This window comes from Misgurnus anguillicaudatus, chromosome 7, assembly GCF_027580225.2.
Source record: "Misgurnus anguillicaudatus chromosome 7, ASM2758022v2, whole genome shotgun sequence".
Lineage (NCBI taxonomy): Eukaryota > Metazoa > Chordata > Actinopteri > Cypriniformes > Cobitidae > Misgurnus > Misgurnus anguillicaudatus.
The window spans coordinates 32,859,842-32,879,432 of NC_073343.2; the positions used below are offsets into that span (position 1 = coordinate 32,859,842).

The 19,591-nt window shown below is 39.0% G+C and overlaps 1 protein-coding gene across 4 annotated transcripts; it reads left to right on the forward strand.

Annotated features, from left to right (window-relative positions):
- Nucleotides 1–1,108: 1,108 nt before the first annotated feature.
- Nucleotides 1,109–19,488, forward strand: LOC129417138 (b(0,+)-type amino acid transporter 1). 4 transcript variants are annotated; one of them, XM_055171612.2, is made up of 6 exons: nucleotides 1,109–1,853; nucleotides 16,840–16,973; nucleotides 17,543–17,672; nucleotides 17,884–18,008; nucleotides 18,209–18,296; nucleotides 18,919–19,488. In XM_055171612.2, exons 1-6 carry the CDS (start codon nucleotides 1,146–1,148, stop codon nucleotides 19,147–19,149), a joined length of 1,416 nt encoding a protein of 471 aa, XP_055027587.2. In that variant the 5' UTR covers nucleotides 1,109–1,145; the 3' UTR covers nucleotides 19,150–19,488. The 4 variants fall into 4 exon arrangements, with proteins under 4 accessions (XP_055027587.2, XP_073725853.1, XP_055027584.2 ...); XM_073869752.1 differs by lacking the exon at nucleotides 1,109–1,853 and adding an exon at nucleotides 3,287–4,052; XM_055171609.2 differs by lacking the exon at nucleotides 1,109–1,853 and adding an exon at nucleotides 12,225–13,035.
- Nucleotides 19,489–19,591: the final 103 nt, after the last annotated feature.

The window sequence follows — 19,591 nt, forward strand, 5'->3', positions numbered from 1 at the left end:
AACCTTGGAAGAACGAACTCGGAAGTTTTGCTGCAATGACTTCTGGGGCGTAAAGCGATTTCAGCAAGTCTGCACTCGATGCATCCTTGATATCAAGAACACATCCGGGTATTTTCATGCGTCCTCTGTCCTTGCGTTCTTGAGAATTGGAATGAACTTCGACCGTTAATGATGACGTAGAGCGAGGACACGAGGACGCAAGATCGCTGAAGAACGCATATTGAGAAACAGCCATAAAATCCCCGGATGTGTTCTTGATCCGCCCATTTTATCGAGGATGCATCAGAGGAGACTTGTGTGGACTTATGACAGCGAGGTTTCCCAGAATGCATTTCGCGTCAGGAGTTCGTTCTTCCGAGTCTGAACTTGCAAGTTCGAACTACGAAGGACACAAGTCCGAGTTTGGCGTACGTGGTATTGAGAAACGGCTCATGGTCTGGTGTTAGCCAGGCTAGTAAACCTTAATAATCAAGGACTTTGCTGCTGTAACATGGCTGCAGTGATATTACGCACTGCCATAAAATAGTCCCCTTGGTTATTTTCAATAGCATGGGACTATTTTCAGGCGCTGCGTAATATCATTGTGCCTGCTGCAGCCATGTTACGACAGCAAAGTCCTAGATTATTACGCCAGAATGAGAGTATAGTTCCTAGCTATATCGCCTAGAAAATCACAACTTTTAATTTTTTGTTGGTCTTAGTACACGATGCAACTATAGAAGAGTCAAGTGTTAAATAGAAAAAATACTGAAACTCTTTGGTTATTTTTAGCGCGATGCTAATAGTCTAATCAGATTCAATGGATTGTGCTATGCTAAAAGTGGTACTGCCAGACCCAGAGATCGGCTGAATGGATTCCAAAACTGTAAAAATCAAATGTTTAACTCTAGGGGAGCTGGAAAATGAGCAAAAAGTGGAATGTCCCTTTAAGCTATACATCTTTTATCATACATTTACCTCAAAAGCATGACTGAAGCCAAGATCAAGTCAATGATAGATAAATGAATAGCCAATTGCAGTCCAACGTTGATCAGACTTGTAATGATTACCTCTGTAAATGAAATTAAAACGTGTTACTTTGTCCTCTTCATTACTTCCATATGAAATCTATCGAACGCATCTCAGAAACACAACGCTGATCAACTATGGCAGATGACAAAAAAACAGAGAAGTTAAAACTGAAGAGTGAAGTTGGGCTGTTGGGTGGTGTGTCTCTTATTGCAGGGGTCATGGTTGGATCTGGGATCTTCATGTCTCCTCAATACGTGCTACTTTACATTGGGAGTCCAGGTGCGAGTCTGTTAATATGGGCTGCTAGTGGACTGTTGGCCATGGCGGCTTCTTTTTGCTATGCTGAATTAGGAACTGTGATTCGTGAGTCTGGAGGAGACTACATCTACATCTTGCGCACTTCTGGCAATGTTATGGCTTTCATATTTTCATTCACCATTAACTTTGTGGTGAGACCAAGCAGTATAATTGCGGTAGCACTAACGTTTGCCCAAAATCTTCTTGCATCTTTTTATGACGATTGTCGACCACCATTTGTAGCAGTGAAGTGTTTGGCAGCAGCGGGGATTGTTATATTGACTGCTATGAACTGCCTGAATGTGCGTTCCTCGATGGCAGTCACAGTGTTTTTCACGGCTGTCAAGATTTTGTCACTGCTGGTGATTCTGATTGGTGGAATAGTTTTACTCATTCAAGGAAACACCTCCAGTAGTCTACAACAGTCCTTTGATGGGACCAAACTGGGTGTTAGTGCCATTGCGACAGGATTTTATCAGTGTTTGTGGTCCTATGATGGATGGAGCACCTTAAATAATATAACTGAAGAAATCAAGCATCCTCAGGTAAAGTGACAATTTTCAAGGTCAAAGACAGCGTTTCTATTAACCAATGTTATGTAGCTAAAATTTATTTTTTTCCCTCTCATAATAAGTCACTTCAAACATCAGGGAACATGACAAGTAAATCCTTAACAGATGCTCATTGGTACATGCTGTAGACTCTCTCTCAAATTTCAATTGGAAGTGATTATCCCGGTAACAGAGACAGAGATGAGATTAATAGTGCATGACTCACTGCAAAAAATGGTTTTCAAGAAAAAGAATTCTTAGTATTTTTGTCTTGTTTTCAGTAAAAATATCTACAAATTCTTCAATTAAGATGCTTTTTCTTGATGAGCAAAACGACCCAAGAAAATAAGTCTAGTTTTTAGACCAAAACATATCACATTTAAGTGATTTTGTGAATAAAACAAGCAAAAAATCTCCCAATGGGGTAAGCAAAATTTCTTGAATTTTTCTTGAATTTAGTGTTTAAGAAAAATGTTCACGATTTTTTGCTTACCCCATTGGCAAATTTTTTTGCTTGTTTTATACACAAAATCACTTAAATTTTATATTTTTGGTCTAAAAACTAGACTAGATAATGTGTGCGATCTTCCTGCTGGTCACCTGACCTCCCCAGATTTCAGCGCGCAAGTCTACACTCGATGCATCCTCGATATCAAGAACTTATCCGGGTATTTTCATGCATCCTCTGTACTTGCGTTCTTGAGAATTGGAATTAAACTTTGACGTTTAATGATGACGTAAAGCGAGAACACAAGGACGCAAGAAGAATGCATATTGAGAAACAGCCAATGTAGTGATGAAACGCGGACTTTGCTGTTATAACATGGCTGCAGTGATATTATGCACTGCCTGAAAATAGTCCCCTTGGTTATTTTCAATAGCAGGGGACTATTTTCAGGCGCTGCGTAATATCATTGCGCCGGCTGCAGCCATGTTATGACAGCAAAGTCCTTGACTATTACGTCAGAATGAGAGTATATAGCCATATCTGCCTAGAAAATAGCAACTTTTAATTTTTCTTTGGTCTTAGTACACAGTGTAACTACAGAAGAGTCAATTTTTAAATAGCGAAAATACCGAAACTCTTTGGTTATTTGTTTAGCGCAATGCTAATGGTCTAATCAGATTCAATGGATTGTGCTAAGCTATGCTAAAAGTACTACCGCCAGACCCGGAGATCAGCTGAATGGATTGCAAATTAAATGTTTAACTCTAGGGGAGCTGGAAAATGAGCATATTTTCAAAAAAGTGGAGTGTCCCTTTAAGCTATACATCTTTTATCATACATTTACCTCAAAAGCATGACTGAAGCCAAGATCAGGACAAGTCAATGATAGATAAATGAATAGCCAATTGCAGTCCAACGTTGATCAGACTTGTAATGATTACCTCTGTAAATGAAATAATAAAGTGTTACTTTGTCCTCTTCATTACGTCCATATGAAATCTATCAAACGCATCACAGAAACACAACGCTGATCAACTATGGCAGATGACAAAAAACCCGAGAAGTTAAAACTGAAGAGTGAAGTTGGGCTGTTGGGTGGTGTGTCTCTTATTGCAGGGGTCATAATTGGATCTGGGATCTTCATGTCTCCTCAATACGTGCTACTTTACATTGGGAGTCCAGGTGCAAGTCTTTTAATATGGGCTGCTAGTGGACTGTTGGCCATGGCGGCTTCTTTTTGCTATGCTGAATTAGGAACTGTGATTGGTGAGTCTGGAGGAGAGTATGTCTACATCTTGCACACTTCTGGCAATGTTGTGGCTTTTATGTTTTCATTTACCACTAACTTGGTGATGAGACCAACCGGCATAATTGCGGTAACGCTCACCTTTGCCCAAAATCTTCTTGCATTTTTTTATGACGATTGTCCACCACCAGATGTGGCGGTGAAGTGTTTGGCAGCAGCGGGGATTGTGATGTTGACTGCAATGAACTGCATGAATGTGCGTTCCTCGATGGCAGTCACAGTGTTTTTCACGGCTGTTAAGATTTTGGCACTGCTGGTGATTCTGATTGGTGGAATAGTTTTACTCATTCAAGGAAACACCTCCAGTAGTCTACAACATTCCTTTGATGGGACCAAACTGGGTGTTAGTGCCATTGCGATGGGATTTTATCAGTGTTTATGGTCCTATGATGGCTGGAACACCTTGAACTATATTACTGAAGAAATCAAGCGTCCTCAGGTAAAGTGACAATTTTCAATGTCAATGAATCTGTCTGTCTGTCTATCATTCACCGTTTCATTCTGTCACACCTGTAAACCAAGACAGCATTACCAATGCATATTTTAACAACAATAGACTGGTTTACATTACAGATTTTTGCAAAACCTTTACAGTATGTTTTTTCTAAATGTCAAAATAAAAACTATTGCCAAATGACACCGTTTCTATTAACCAATGTTTCACGAGTTCGCATTAACATGTCATCGATAGGGAATGAGATAAAACTCGGAATTTTATCCAGAATCCAGAATACTCCCCAAAAATGCCACAGCTGTCACGGTACGTGTAAAACCGGATAATGGAAAAATAACAGAAGACGAACCCAAACGCAAGATGTACAAAAATAAACTATTTATTACACTGAAACTGAAAACACCCACGAGGGGGTAAAAACAGAAGGAACAAAACAATGTGATGAAACACAAATAACTGTAACAGATAAACGGAAACCAGAACACTTGGATTTAACAACATCAAACAACGCACGCACACCACACAGAGAACACAAGGGCATTATAAAGACACCACATCAATGGGGAACAGGTGAACATAATTAATCACTTAAGACATGATTACATAAGGGAGTAGGGTAAAAGTGACAAGACACTGGGAATACGTGTTACACAGATATGATGTGAATACACACGTATTCCCACATAAAACACTGCTGCCCTGGGCCTGCCCTCTGGATAATAACCAAGGTCAGGCAAGACCATGACAGCCACAAAACACTGGGAACACGTGTCACACAGATATGATGTGAACACACGTGTTCCCACGTACACACACTGCTGCCCTGACCTTGCCCACAGAACATAGACCTGATCTACACTAAGGTCTGGCAAGATCACGACAGCAACAAGACACCGGGGACATGTGGCAGCCACACACAGAATGTGACCCCACATGTCCCCACACAGAACATGATACTGCCACGGTCCTGTCAGATGCACTCAGACCTACATCTAGCACGGATGTCCGACAGGACCATGACAGTACCCCCCACTTAAAAGACGGATACAAGACGTCACAAACAAAAACAAACAAAAACATTAAACACGAGGAACGAAAGACTGAACAACAGAAGACAACCACAACAACATTACAACGAACAACAGAGGTAAACAAACATAGGTGACAAAAGGATTGGGGTGATTTAACAAAAACAATAAATGATGAAGGGGTGGTGGGGCAAAAACAGGGGAAACAAAATGTCCATGGGGAACAAAAGTCTTAAAGTCCTGCGGCTGAGAAGCCGCCTGGTGACGTGTCTCTGGCTGCGCCGGCGCGTGACGTGTCCCCGGCTGCGCCGGCTGGTGACGTGTCCCCGGCTGCGCCGGCTGGTGACGTGTCCCCGGCTGCACCGGCGGATGACGTGTCTCCGGCTGCACCCGCGGATGACGTGTCTCCGGCTGCACCGGCGGATGACGTGTCTCCGGCTGCACCGGCGGATGACGTGTCTCCGGCTGCACCGGCGGACGACGTGTCTCCGGCTGCACCGGCGGACGACGTGTCTCCGGCTGCACCGGCGGACGACGTGTCTCCGGCTGCACCGGCGGACGACGGGTCTCCGGCTGCACCGGCGGACGACGGGTCTCCGGCTGCACCGGCGGACGACGGGTCTCCGGCTGCACCGGCGGACGACGGGTCTCCGGCTGCACCGGCGGACGACGGGTCTCCGGCTGCACCGGCGGACGACGGGTCTCCGGCTGCACCGGCGGACGACGGGTCTCCGGCTGCACCGGCGGATGACGGGTCTCCGGCTGCGCCGGTTCCGAGGCCCTCTTCGCCCTTCTCCTCCTCCCCCTCGACGCAGGGAGAGCAGGTCCGAGACTGGCCCCGGAAGTAGTCTCCAACACCGAGGAGACAGGAGTCGATCCCTCCAGCCGGGTAGCCCCGGTCCTAATGGCCCTCAAGCTGGCCTGCGTCTGGCGGGGTCCAGCAGGTCCGGTTGGGCGCCGCCTGGCATTACCTTCGGGCCCGCATACGAGTGGGTCATAACACTCGTACCCCGACTCGTATGCGGGGCGGGATCTCCTTCCCCGTATCGCCAGGCGGCTGCCAGCAAACATCTCGCTGGGTTCTGTTGGGTGCGTGCGTTATGTCACGGTACGTGTAAAACCGGATAATGGAAAAATAACAGAAGACGAACCCAAACGCAAGATGTACAAAAATAAACTATTTATTACACTGAAACTGAAAACACCCACGAGGGGGTACATACCAGAAGGAACAAAACAATGTGATGAAACACAAATAACTGTAACATATAAACGGAAACCAGAACACTTGGATTTAACAACATCAAACAACGCACGCACACCACACAGAGAACACAAGGGCATTATAAAGACACCACATCAATGGGGAACAGGTGAACATAATTAATCACTTAAGACATGATTACATAAGGGAGTAGGGTAAAAGTGACAAGACACTGGGAATACGTGTTACACAGATATGATGTGAATACACACGTATTCCCACATAAAACACTGCTGCCCTGGTCCTGCCCTCTGGATAATAACCAAGGTCAGGCAAGACCATGACAGCCACAAAACACTGGGAACACGTGTCACACAGATATGATGTGAACACACGTGTTCCCACGTACACACACTGCTGCCCTGACCTTGCCCACAGAACATAGACCTGATCTACACTAAGGTCTGGCAAGATCACGACAGCAACAAGACACCGGGGACATGTGGCAGCCACACACAGAATGTGATCCCACATGTCCCCACACAGAACATGATACTGCCACGGTCCTGTCAGATGCACTCAGACCTAATCTAGCACGGATGTCCGACAGGACCATGACAACAGCAGCCAGAAGAACATGCCCAAAAAAGTGGGAAAGGAAAAAAAAGGGAACGCCCTGCCAGCATTCAAATGGGGAGCGCACTTGCATATTTGAACGAGGAATGGTATTAACCGAGTTCAGGCAAATTGACGGGGGGCCCTCGCATTATCCGACAGGAGCTTTGGCTGAGATGCCCGCAGCATCGGACGGGAAGAATCCGCCTGTAATCGAGCAGGGAGTGCCGGTGTGAATGGTGAACATTTTTAAAAAGCGAAACGAAAAGAGGCATTTGAATTAGGAAGGCGTTTGACTAGGAAGACCCTCGCTGCATCCGATGGGGGCATCGAACGGGTCCCACCTACAGTCGAGCAGAAATGCTCGAATATGGTTTAAAGAGCGAAATTAGGCATCCGGTTTAGGCGTTTCGACCGGGAGGACCCTCGCAGCATCCGATGGGAGCCTTAGCTGAGATGCTCACGGCATCGAACTGGTAGGTCCCATGTCAAATGGAAATGTAAATATGTAGTGAGGTCTTGACCAGCAATTTGAAGGGGCGAGATGATGGATTGTGACCACTGACCACTGTTTATGCGGCCGAGGGAACTGATTGAGGCCGGCCTGTCGACTCGAGTGCCTGCCACCGGTAGTAAGATGCGAAAGGAAGATCCCGGTACTCGGCAGAGTAGGGTGGAAGCTACAGGGCGCACATTTTGGGCCCGGCGGCCATGCTTGTTCAAGAGGACGAAAGAGGTGCAATGGGAAATGATTAGTAGACTGCAAGAAGAGAAATTTATGTCATATGACTTAGCGTTAAAACTGTGTGGAAAAAGTAAAGTTTTTAGTTTAATAGTGTTTGTTTTAACGCTTTTATCAGTCCTTCTTCAATGATTTGGCTAGATGGACCGGAGTGGACAAGTGATGCGGAAAATGGCAAATGTCTCGCCGGTGGGGGCGAGAGTAGGATTCGGCTTTCTGGCATGTGTAAAGTGGAAAGTATGGGCCGATTTCCCCAAAAAGAGAACGAGGTCTCATGTAAAGACAAAATTGCCCCTTGGACAAGTAGTGGCGGGTTCAAGAGGTGGAGAGCGTCGGACGTGACAAAACCTGGGCGGGGCCAAATGCTGCAAAACGGGACAGAGGCGAGGGACGGCTATTTATAGGCACCTCTTAGTGTTGATTGGTTGGATCATGTGACCATGCTCCTCCTGAACTTTTGTAAAATTTCATTTTTTCTCTTATAACGAGTCACTTAAAAAAATCATAAGACAGGACAATTAAATCCTTAACAGATTTTTTATTAGTACATCTTGTATACTATCTCTAGGCAAATTTCAACTGAAACTGATCATCCATATGATCCCTATGAGCTCTTGATGTGTAAACTTTAGTGACAATTGTGTCTCGTGTACACTTGAAGAATGTAGTCATGTAATTTGATGAGATTTTATACAGTGTCCCCTTTCTCAAGTTTTCTTCAAAGTCACAGATGTCATCTGGAATTTACTTTTTAAACTCTCTCACCTAAACAGCTCATCATACTGTCACCTTGTGGTCAACTACAAAACACCACAATATTCATTAAATAAAAACTCTGACACTAACAAAAAAAAAAACACTAACAAAAACCTGGGATTAGACACCCTGTCACCACTTGTATAAGTCTTTTTAAAAAGATGATTTCTCAATTATACCACAATAGCACATAATCAGCATTATTATGTAAAAACAGCAGCATTAATATAACACCACTGCAAAAAAATATTTTCAAGAAAAAAAATTCTTAAAAAAAAAAATCTTTTTGTATTTTTGTCTTGTTTTCAGTAAAAATATCAAAAAGTTCTTGGGTTGAGATGCTTTTTCTTGATGAGCGGAACGACCCCGGAGGTAGGGCTAGTTTTGGACCAAAGATATCAAGGTTAAGTGATTTTGTGCATGAAACATCTGCCAATGGGATAAGCAAATTTTTCTTGAATTGTTCTTGAATTTAGTGTTTCAAGACTTGTTTGCTTACCCCATTGGCAGATTTTTTTGCTTGTTTAATGCACAAATTCACTTAAATTTGATATTTTTGATCTAAAAACTAGACTTGTTTTCTTGGGTCGTTTTGCTCATCAAGAAAATACATCTTAATTAAAACATTTTTTTTGATTTTTTACTGAAAACAAGACAAAAATACTAAGATTTTTTTTTCTTGAAAATCATTTTTTGCAGTGCAGTCAGCCTACACTGCAAACATTTACTTTCTTACTTAGGATTTTTGTCTTGTTTTCAGCACAAATATTTAAAAATTCTTCTAAGAAAATAAGTCTAGTTTTTAGACCAAAAATATCAAATTTAAGTGAATTTGTGCTTAAAACAAGCCAAAAAAATGTGTAAATGGGGTAGGAAAAAAACTTTATTCTTAAACATTAAGGGCTCTATCTTACACCCGGCGCAATGCAGTGCAATGCGCGACGCAAGTGTCTTTCGCTAGTTTCCACCCTAATTTTCACGTTTAGCGCCGCGTTGTTTAAATAGCAAATGCATTTGCGCCCCCTTTGCGCCCATGGGCGTTCTGGTCTGAAAAACGAGGTGTGTTCAGGCGCATTGTTGGCGCGTTGCTATTTTGAGGCAACTAAAATAGACTACGCCATTGACCAACAAAAACCTGGTCTAAAGTCTAAAGTCAATGGCGCAATATGTTTTATGTTATTTAAAGAACGCATTATTAATATGCACCTATAAACGGGAGGACAACGCGGGTTTGCTTATCACATAGTACATGAATGTGCAGCAGCACAAAAATGCTTTTAAATATGAAAGATTAAAGGATTGAATGTAAAAGATTATTATTGAGTCTCTTGGACATAATTGAGGACTTATTATGAGACGTTAGAAGGCGCAAAGAGCTGCTTCACCTGCAGCCTGATAAGTAAATAAATGCTTTGCTTTAAACAAATGCATCTGTTTTTAAATGTGTTTTTAAATGCTACCTCACGGATTTATTATATGATGACTCTGTACCTGTGGATATGGTGAGATGAGAAACATTATTAAGTAATGCTTAAAAAAAAACTCTTTGCTAAAAAACGCTGTCCAAAGTGCTGAAACGTGCGGAGAGCCGTTTGTAATTTCTTTATCTTCTGTTTGTTACAAATAAAGTATTTTTACAGTACAAACCTTATCTTACATACTTGTAAATTATTTTTTGATGATATTGGATAGCCATACATTTAAAGCAATTACAAGCCTGCTTTTTTACTTCCATGACTAAAAGAAAACGGGTTTTAAAGGTTTTATTAAAAAAATAAAATTTCAATTCAAGTGAAAATCAACACAATTATTTAACATTAATCTTAAACTGGGGATCTTCTACCTCCGTTTAGTTTTTCAGTTTACAAAGTCCGTCATCTAAATAGGGATTAGACATAGCGTCAGCGCAACTTGCTTTTAAAGGGGATGAGAGCTGGGACTCTCATTGGTTTACTGCATGTTACGCCCAAAATACTCCCATTACAATAGGACCAACCCTTTTCGACCATGCGCTTGGCGCAAAAAACATTTTTCCCGTCGTTAAATTAGCAAAAGTGGATTCGGACACGCCCATTTAGAGGTTGCGCTGTGCGCTTTACACAATGCGCTTAGATCGTTAAAATAGGGCCCTAAAACGTAAACATTTTATTCATGAAAATTTCAAGAAAAAATTAGCTTACCCCATTGGCAGATTTTGTTTGCTTGTTTTAAAGAAAAACACCACAGTTTTTCAATATCTTACTATTTTCTTACCTCAACTTAGATTAATTAATACATACACTGCAAAAAATAATTTTCAAGAAAAAAAAATCTTAGTATTCTTGTTTTCAGTAAAAATATCTAAAAATTCCTAAATCAAGTTGCTTTTTCTTGATGAGCAAAACAACTCGAGGAAATAAGTCTAGTTTTTAGACCAAAAATATCAAATTTAAGAGATTTTGTGCATAAAACAAGCAAGAAAAAATCTGCCAATGGGGTAAGCAAAAAAAATCTTTCTTTTTTCTTAACCATTAAATTGCTTACCCCATTGGCAGATTTTTTTTGCTAAAATTTGATATTTTTGGTCTAAAAACTTTACTTAATTTCTTAGGTCGTTTTGCTCATCAAGAAAAGGGATCTTTATTTAAGAATTTTTTGATATTTTTACTGAAAACAAGACAAAAATACTAATATTTTTTTTTCTTGAAAGTAATTTTTTGCAGTGTACCTATCTTTTTTCAATGCATGCACTTTTAATCTTTGTACAGCACTTCTTGAATGTGTTGGCATTTAGCCTAGCCCCATTCATTCCTATGGTTCCAAAAAAGTTTTATTTTTTGCCACCACACTCGTGTAACTATGTAAGTCTTTAAATAGGGAAAACATAGAAGTGTTGATGCTTCTAAATTCATCCCTGTTTGGAGCCATAGGAATGACTGGGACTAGGCTAAATGCTAACGACACGCTGTACAAAGATAAAGTGCATGCATTGAAAAAAGATAGGTATGTATTAATTCATATAAGCTGATAAGAACTTAGTAAAATATTGAAAAACTGTGGGGTTTCCTTTAAGCACAAATTCACTTAAACTATACATTTTTTGTCTAAAAACTAGACGTTTTTTTTTGCTCATCAAAAAAATGCAAGTTAACTCAACTCAAACCATTTAAGGAAACCGGTTGCTTTAAACCATTTAAGTTTTAAAACACATACATTTGAGTACTGTGAACTTAAACAAATTGAGTCATATGCAGTTATGCACTTATATTTAAGTTCACACTACTTAAATATAAGTGCATAAATGCACATGACTCAAGTTCACAGTACTTAAATGTATGTGTTTTAAAACTTAAATAGTTTAAGGCAACCGGTTTCATAAAATGGTTTGAGTTAAGTTGACTGTAAGGTTTTACAGTGATTGTTTTAAGAATTTTTTGATATTTCTACTGAAAGCCAGACAAATATACTAAGTAAGAAATTCATTTTTTGCAGTGTGAAGAGCTAATTTGTATGAAATGATTCATACAAAAACAATTATCGTAAAAAAAAAAACGAAAACCTGCCTCAAAGGGCCAAAAAATGTACAAAAATGTATGAATGTGGTCATACAAATGAATACGAATTAGATTGGATCTTGTAGGGTGAACTTAAATGCATAAGTCCCATTTTAAATAAATCATTTACAAGTTGAAGTGTTGTATATTTATTTGAATTAGAGCATGTGTGAATGTAGAAAAATGAAAAGAGTGCATGGGAAAGGTGAACTGAATGGCCACACTTAATAATGCACTTCCACTTTGACCTTGACGTCAGTTCAGTAATTATTAACTTGATCAATTGTGAAAGGTGTTACTTTGTTCGGTTCTTAAATGTAGCTTTTAGTGTCCCGTCCATTTTTAATTTGCAAAACAAGAACAACTTTCCTCCACTATGGCAGCTGACAAGAAACATGAACCCGAGAAGTTAAAACTGAAGAGTGAAGTTGGGCTGTTGGGTGGTGTGTCTCTCGTTGCAGGGGTCATGGTTGGATCTGGGATCTTCATGTCTCCTCAATACGTGCTACTTTACATTGGGAGTCCAGGTGCGAGTCTGTTAATATGGGCTGCTAGTGGACTGTTGGCCATGTTGGCTTCTTTTTGCTATGCTGAATTAGGAACTGTGATTCGTGAGTCTGGAGGAGAGTATGTTTACATCTTACGGACTTCGGGCAACCTCATGGCCTTTATATTTGCTTTCCTCTCCATTGTTGTAGTGAGGCCAACCAGTATGACAGGAGTGGCGCTGAGCTTTGCCCAAAATGCTCTTGCACCTTTTTATGACGATTGTCCACCACCAGATGTGGCGGTGAAGTGTTTGGCAGCAGCGGGGATTGTGATATTAGCTGTTGTGAACTGCCTGAACGTGCGTTCCTCGGTGGCAGTCACAGTGTTTTTTATGGCCGTGAAGATTTTGTCACTGCTGGTGATTCTGATTGGTGGATTAGTTTTACTCATTCAAGGAAACACCTCCAGTAGTCTACAACAGTCCTTTGATGGGACCAAACTGAGTGTGAGTGCCATTGGGACGGCATTTTACCAGTGTTTGTGGTCTTATGATGGCTGGAACAACTTGAACTCGGTAACTGAAGAGATTAAGAATCCTGGGGTAATTATCATCATTCATTTATAAAAGTACTTATAAATGTTTACATGTGTCGGTTTGGCTGATATGGCCGTCCTTTTTAACATCTAATGGAGTATGGATGCAGCATCATGGAAACCCCAAGATTGTCATGTAGGTTAATACTGTATTTACCAGCTATGCGTAATCCACTTTTTAGACTAATAAACTCGAATTTCGTCATATAATGTCAAAATAATGTGAGATGCATAATAAATTATTATGTAAGCAAAGTCGATAGTTGTTACAAGCTGTTGGTTTCATTTTTGGGGGGGTTCAATTTTCACTGACAGCCCAAATTTTGCTTTGTCTCAGCAAGTTTAACCTCCTGAAACCTGGTGTGTCCACATACGTGGACATCACATTTTTTGTTGTTTGCACCATAATACTTAATTCTGTGTAACTGGAACCTGTTGTACACAAACTTGGACACTTAAGGGGGTCGCACACAAGACACACAGCTCAGGGCCACGCCGCGCCGTTCTAAAAAAATTGAACACATATGAGTATACGCACATCGGTGCCGACAGGTGGCGCCTGTCCGCGTCACCCACTTACGACTCAGGAAGTTGCTCAAATCCCTGTCCCGCCACAGAGCGCCACTCACATAGTTTAACATTAAATAACATCATATTTGTCCTAAATCATTAATGATTAACATTGGCTGCTAATGTATATTTTGCATTTTGAAGTTGACGCTATCTGATGAAGCTCGCGCTATTTAATGTGCACTTCCGGTTTACGATACCTTGCGAGTTGTCCTAGACGCGTTTCGATGCGGCGCGACGCTGAGCTGTGCGGCCGGTGTGCGATCCCCTTAACTTTATGTTCAAAGAACAATATTTGGTTATTATATTTATTTGATTCTTCCTAACCCCAAATAGCTGGAAGAAATCTAAAATGCAAGCCACACCGAGCTCGGGTCTTAGGAGGTTAAACCAACACTAATTTTGACAAATTATATAATGTTGGAAAGCTCTCAGATTGAGGTTTTCATATCACCATTTGCAAAAAAAGAATGACATATTAATTATTTTTTTTAAATAGCATTGGCCAACAAGTGGGCCCAAGGTGTTTTTACATATTTATTTATTAGATATCCTATAAACCTGAAATAATCATTAACCCATATATTGTATAAAGCTCTGCACTGCAAATAATGATTTTCAAGAAAAAAATTCTTGGTATTTTTGTCTTGTTTTCAGTAAAAATATCTAAAAATTCTTAAATAAAGATGTTTTTTCTTGATGAGCAAAATGACCCAAGAATAAATCTAGTTTTTAGACCAAAAATATCAAATTTAAGTGATTTTGTGCATAAAACAAGCAAAGAAATCTGCCAATGGGGTAAGCAATTTTTTTCTTTAATGTAGCAATTTTTCTTGAAGAAAAATGTTCAAGATTTTTTTGCTTACCCCATTTTCAGATTTTTTTGCTTGTTTTATGCACAAAGTCACTTAAATGTGATATTTTTAGTCTAAAAACTAGACTTATTTTCTTGGGTTATTTTGCTCATGAAGAAAAAGCATCTTGATTTAAGAACTTTTAGATTTTTCTCCTGAAACAAGACAACAATATTAAGTAAGAAAGTCATTTTTTGCAGTGTAAGAATGTAGTTTTTAGATTTCAGGGTCATTTGATGATAGACATTTTGGTAAATATTACTTACCCCATAGGAAAATATAAACCATTATATATTAATAATTCTAATATCCTATTATAAATCTTCAAAAATCTTGACAGCCATCATTGAAATCAGTTTCATATTACAAGACTATAAAATAAACTAATACAATTATTATAATATTTTTAATAATAATGCAGTGACAGTAATTTTTTAATATGTGACAAGAGTATGCACCAAACCATTGACACCTATTGGCCTTTGTTGGTAAAGCCACTAAAAGTTTGACAAAAACCTCATTGTTTGTGATTTTAACTCAAAATTTGGATCAGGACTAGTTGGAACTTATGGCTTTCTTTTTTGTAGCTTTTATGGTTTTTAAATATAAAATATACTTTATATTTCATTATTATTTGTATTTTTTAAAATAAACTTAAACTGCTATAACCATTTTTTTATTTTCACAATTCACTTCAGTGAACAACTTTAAAGTTTCTTCTTTAAAAAGAGACCAAGATTTTGCTGACAAAGAGCAGCAAGAGGTAAAGAGGCAGAAATGCCAGCCTGATCTCGGGTATAAGGCAAATCGTACCAAAAATTCATAATCGTATGAATTAATACAAATTAGCCAACTCGTAAAATATGTACGAATTCTCGTGAGATAGCGTTGGAAATGCTGAAAATGCATCATACATTTTTTTTTATCTGCTTATGCTTATTTTAGTAGAAGGGTATCAACTCATTTGTCAGTCTGTATCAGATTTCTGTTAGTGATCATTCTTGAAAAACTTCACTATGTGTTGCAATCTCACAGTAATGATTACATAGACATGTTACTTGGTGATTATTTTATAGTAGCTAAAACATCTGTCCTACAACAAAATAAATGTAATATCATGTTTCGTCTTGTAGTTGTGCATCCTGCTCAATACAGATCTTACACATCTTACTTTGTTATTTATTAGGTCCTACAAATATATGTGCCATGCAGATAACAATCATTTTGTAAATACAGAAGACATTGTGAGACCATATATGCAAATTTGTCACTAAATCCTTAGCTGCACATGTAGTTAATGTTAAACAAGAACTTTGAACTTAAAACCTTTCTCTGTCTTTATTTCATCTTAAATTCGAATAAATTCTCACACCCCACAGTTTTCTCTTACATTTCGGCACCATGAAATGTGCAGAGACCGGTAAGCTGAATCTGAGACGCGAGCTGGGCCTTACCAGCGCCGTATCTATAGTTGCGGGGATCATGATAGGTTCTGGGATTTTTATGTCTCCGCAATTTGTACTGGTTTACGTTGGGAGTCCTGGGACAAGTTTGGTCATCTGGGCAGTTTGTGGTATAATCTGCATCTGCGCTGCTTTCTCATATGCTGAGATGGGCACGATCATCAGAGAATCTGGAGGAGACTATGTATACATCCTGCGTGTTTATGGACCATGTCCTGCATTTGTTGTGGCATTTACAACCATGTTTGTGTTAAGGCCATTTGGGATCGCAGCTATCGCCTTAAGCCTCGCAAAGTATGCCATGGCACCATTTTACCTGGGCTGTACACCTCCCATACTAGTAGTGAAGTGTATAGCCGCCTCGTGCATCTTGATGGTCGCCACCGCCAATATTCTACATGTACGGTTTGCTCTGGCTATTCAGGTTGTCTTTTTAGTGGCCAAACTGGTCGGTCTAATGGTAATAGTTATTGGAGGGATAGTGACACTTGCACAAGGACACTATGGCAGCCTTAGCAGTGTGGAGATTGCATTTGAAGGCACGAAACTTGGTGTCAGTCCTGTTGGAATGGGATTGTATCAGTGTCTGTGGTCATATGCTGGATGGTACAACTTAAACTATGTTATTGAAGAAGTAAAAAAGCCTGAGGTAAGATGTCTTCTGCAATGACTACATGCACGGTGGACATAAAAGTGTGGTAGTGAAATCAAGATGATGTCTGTGAAACCCAGACAAAATTGTCATAATCTAATGATGAGATTTGGAGCATCAAAGTTTGATTTTAGACATGACCTTACTCACTCAGTCAATATACAAGGTTATATTTTCACACAAAAAACCCACAAAAAATGACTTTAGCTATAGATATTTGTCGCTTATAACTTCAAAACTCTCTCATTTATAAAGTGATTTTTTTCTTTAAGGTAAACCTGCCAAGGGCACTGATGATTGCTATTCCCATGGTGACCATTCTCTACCTACTGGTTAACGTCAGTTATCTAGTTGTCATGACACCCACAGAGATGATATCATCTAGTGCAGTAGCTGTTACTTGGGGGTAAGACATCAAGCTTTTCATTGCATTATGGTCAAATACAAGTATTGAGATAAATTATACATTGCAAAAAATGATTTTCAAGAAAAAATGTCTTAGTATTTTTGTCTTGTTTTCAGTAAAAGTATCTAAAAAATTTTTAAATTAAGATGATTTTCTTGATGAGCAAAACGACCCAAGAAAATAAGTCTATAATTTTTAGAGCAAAAATATCAAATTTACGTGATTTTGTGCATAAAACAAGCAAAAAAAATCTGCCAATGGGGTCAGCAAATTTTTCTTGAATTTCACTTGAATTTAGTGTTCAAGATTTTTTGCTTACCCCATTGGCAGATTTTATACTTAGAATTTTTTTCCTTGAAATTCATTTTTTGCATTGTAGTCAACATTTGAAGTGGATCAAACTCTTTCATAAAAGTTTTAAACAATACTTTTTGTTTTAGGACAACATTTTTGATCCACTTCAAATGTTGAATAGTGGCTAGTTTGTATCCATAATTCTATGATCTCAAGTTTGAATAAAGGGTTGTTTTGTGTTATAATGTGAAAATAGTTGTATTTTTTTGTGATAGGAATAAAGTATTAGGAGGATGGGGATGGATAATGTCTGTTGCTGCAGCACTTTCATCCTTTGGATCGCTAAATGGATCTTTCTTCAGCGGTGGACGAGTTTGTTACGTGACGGCAAGAGAGGGACATATGGTAAGAAAAGTGTATTGGAAATAATTAAAAATATACAATATGTGAATATACAGACATGGGAAGAATTTCTGAGAAATAGATTATTAAAAATAAATGTAATATTTTCAGTTCACACAAATAATTCTCCTTATAGTACTTGTGGCAGCTTTCATTTCAGTTTCAACTTAAAATCAAACTTTTATCATGCAATCTGTTAATTATTGTCTTACAGCCAGACATTTTGGCAATGGCCCACATGAAACGGCTGACTCCATCTCCAGCCCTTATCTTCACCACTATTATATCTCTTATTGTGCTCATTCCTGGAGACTTCCAGGGCATAATAAACTTCTTCAGGTGCATAATGTTTTTGTGCAAACTGTCTCAAATTTTGACTTACATTACCTACAAACACATAATATTACGACAATACAGTTTTATTACTTGATCCATGATAAATATTTGATAAGTCATCTCAAACTGTTTGTAAATCTAATAACTTGAACATAATCATGCTTTTAATGTTTGTCTTTAATATTATATTATTTGTGTTCTAGTTTTACGGCCTGGTTTTTCTATGGTATTACATTATCAGGACTTCTGTATTTAAAAATCAAGAAACCTGAACTTCCCCGGGCGATTACGGTAAGGCAATTTAACAAATGCATATTTGGGTTTTGACAAGACACTTTTTTGTTATCAAATCTTTGTGAGTAAAGGACAAAGTGAAATGCATTGGTAAATTCATATAAATCTTTCAATTTTTTCTTCCCTTAAAGGGGTCATATTATGAAAATCTGACTGCATGTTTAAGTGCTATAATTGGGTGCTTGTATCAACCTAGAAAATGTGAAAAAGATCAACCCAGTAACTAAGTTTTGGTAAACAATTCTCTGCAAGCATGTGAAAAAATAGGTCATTGAAATTTGGCTCCCCTTGTGATGTCAGAAGGGGGTAATACCGCCCCTTAATCTGCACTATCCAACCACTGCACTGCCATTAAGTGCAGAGATCAGCCTATTTGCATTTAAAAGGACACAGCACATTTTTGCTCACACCTACAATTATCTATATAATATTTTGAGCTAGAACTTCACAGATGTACTCTGGGGACACCAAAGATTTTTTTGACATCTTAAAGAAGTCTTGTGAAATGTCCACTGCAAATAAAGTAGCTTAAAGTTGTTTTAACATAGTGTTTCTTTTTCAAGTTTATGATAAACCACTAAATTTAAAGTAGTATTCAACTAATGTCTTTTCATTTCAGGTACCCATAATTATCCCCATCTTGGTGTTGTTGGCCGCTTGCTTCCTGGTGTTGGCACCCATCATCGATGATCCACAGATTGAGTACCTCTACGTGACCATTTTCATATTGAGTAGCATTTTGATTTACATCCCCTTTATTCACTTTAAGCTGTTCCCAGGCGTTTTAAATAAACTCACAGTCTTCCTTCAACTCTTTCTTGAAGTGGCGCCAACTGACAAAAACCTGTGATGCGTAGGAAACAGGAAAATGCAATGCTTTTCAACTTGTTGAAACTTGTGTCACACCAGGGCACCTTGTAATGTTGGAAAGTGTTATAGGTTGTAAATGTCACCTATTATATGCCTTGTATGCCTTGACTTGCAAATAAGCAGAAAACAAATGAATGAAGCAATAATAAGGATTTATGTTTTAAATCATGTGTCTCTCATGTAAAGCATATGTAATTATAAAAGGTCAGATACTGGGAGAGTCATCACTTTATAAGATTTAACCCCCATTGCAAAGTAATGTAAAGAGTTGCCTTAATTGTACTTTAAATTAAATGTAAATAAATGGATTTTGGTCAAATTTTCCAGATAAATTATTTTATACAGTAGAAACTGAAGGGGAAACTTACTGTATAATAATATATAAACATAAGGATTAGGAAGCAAGTGACTTTACTCATAAG

Excerpts from the sequence above, each read along its gene's own strand:
- LOC129417138 (XM_055171609.2), top strand. The coding sequence starts at position 12,322 with ATGGCAGCTGACAAGAAACATGAACCCGAGAAGTTAAAACTGAAGAGT. Across the intron at positions 16,974-17,542 it reads GCAGTAGCTGTTACTTGGGG|GAATAAAGTATTAGGAGGAT; the intron begins GTAAGACATCAA and ends TTTTTGTGATAG. Across the intron at positions 18,009-18,208 it reads GGCATAATAAACTTCTTCAG|TTTTACGGCCTGGTTTTTCT; the intron begins GTGCATAATGTT and ends TTTGTGTTCTAG.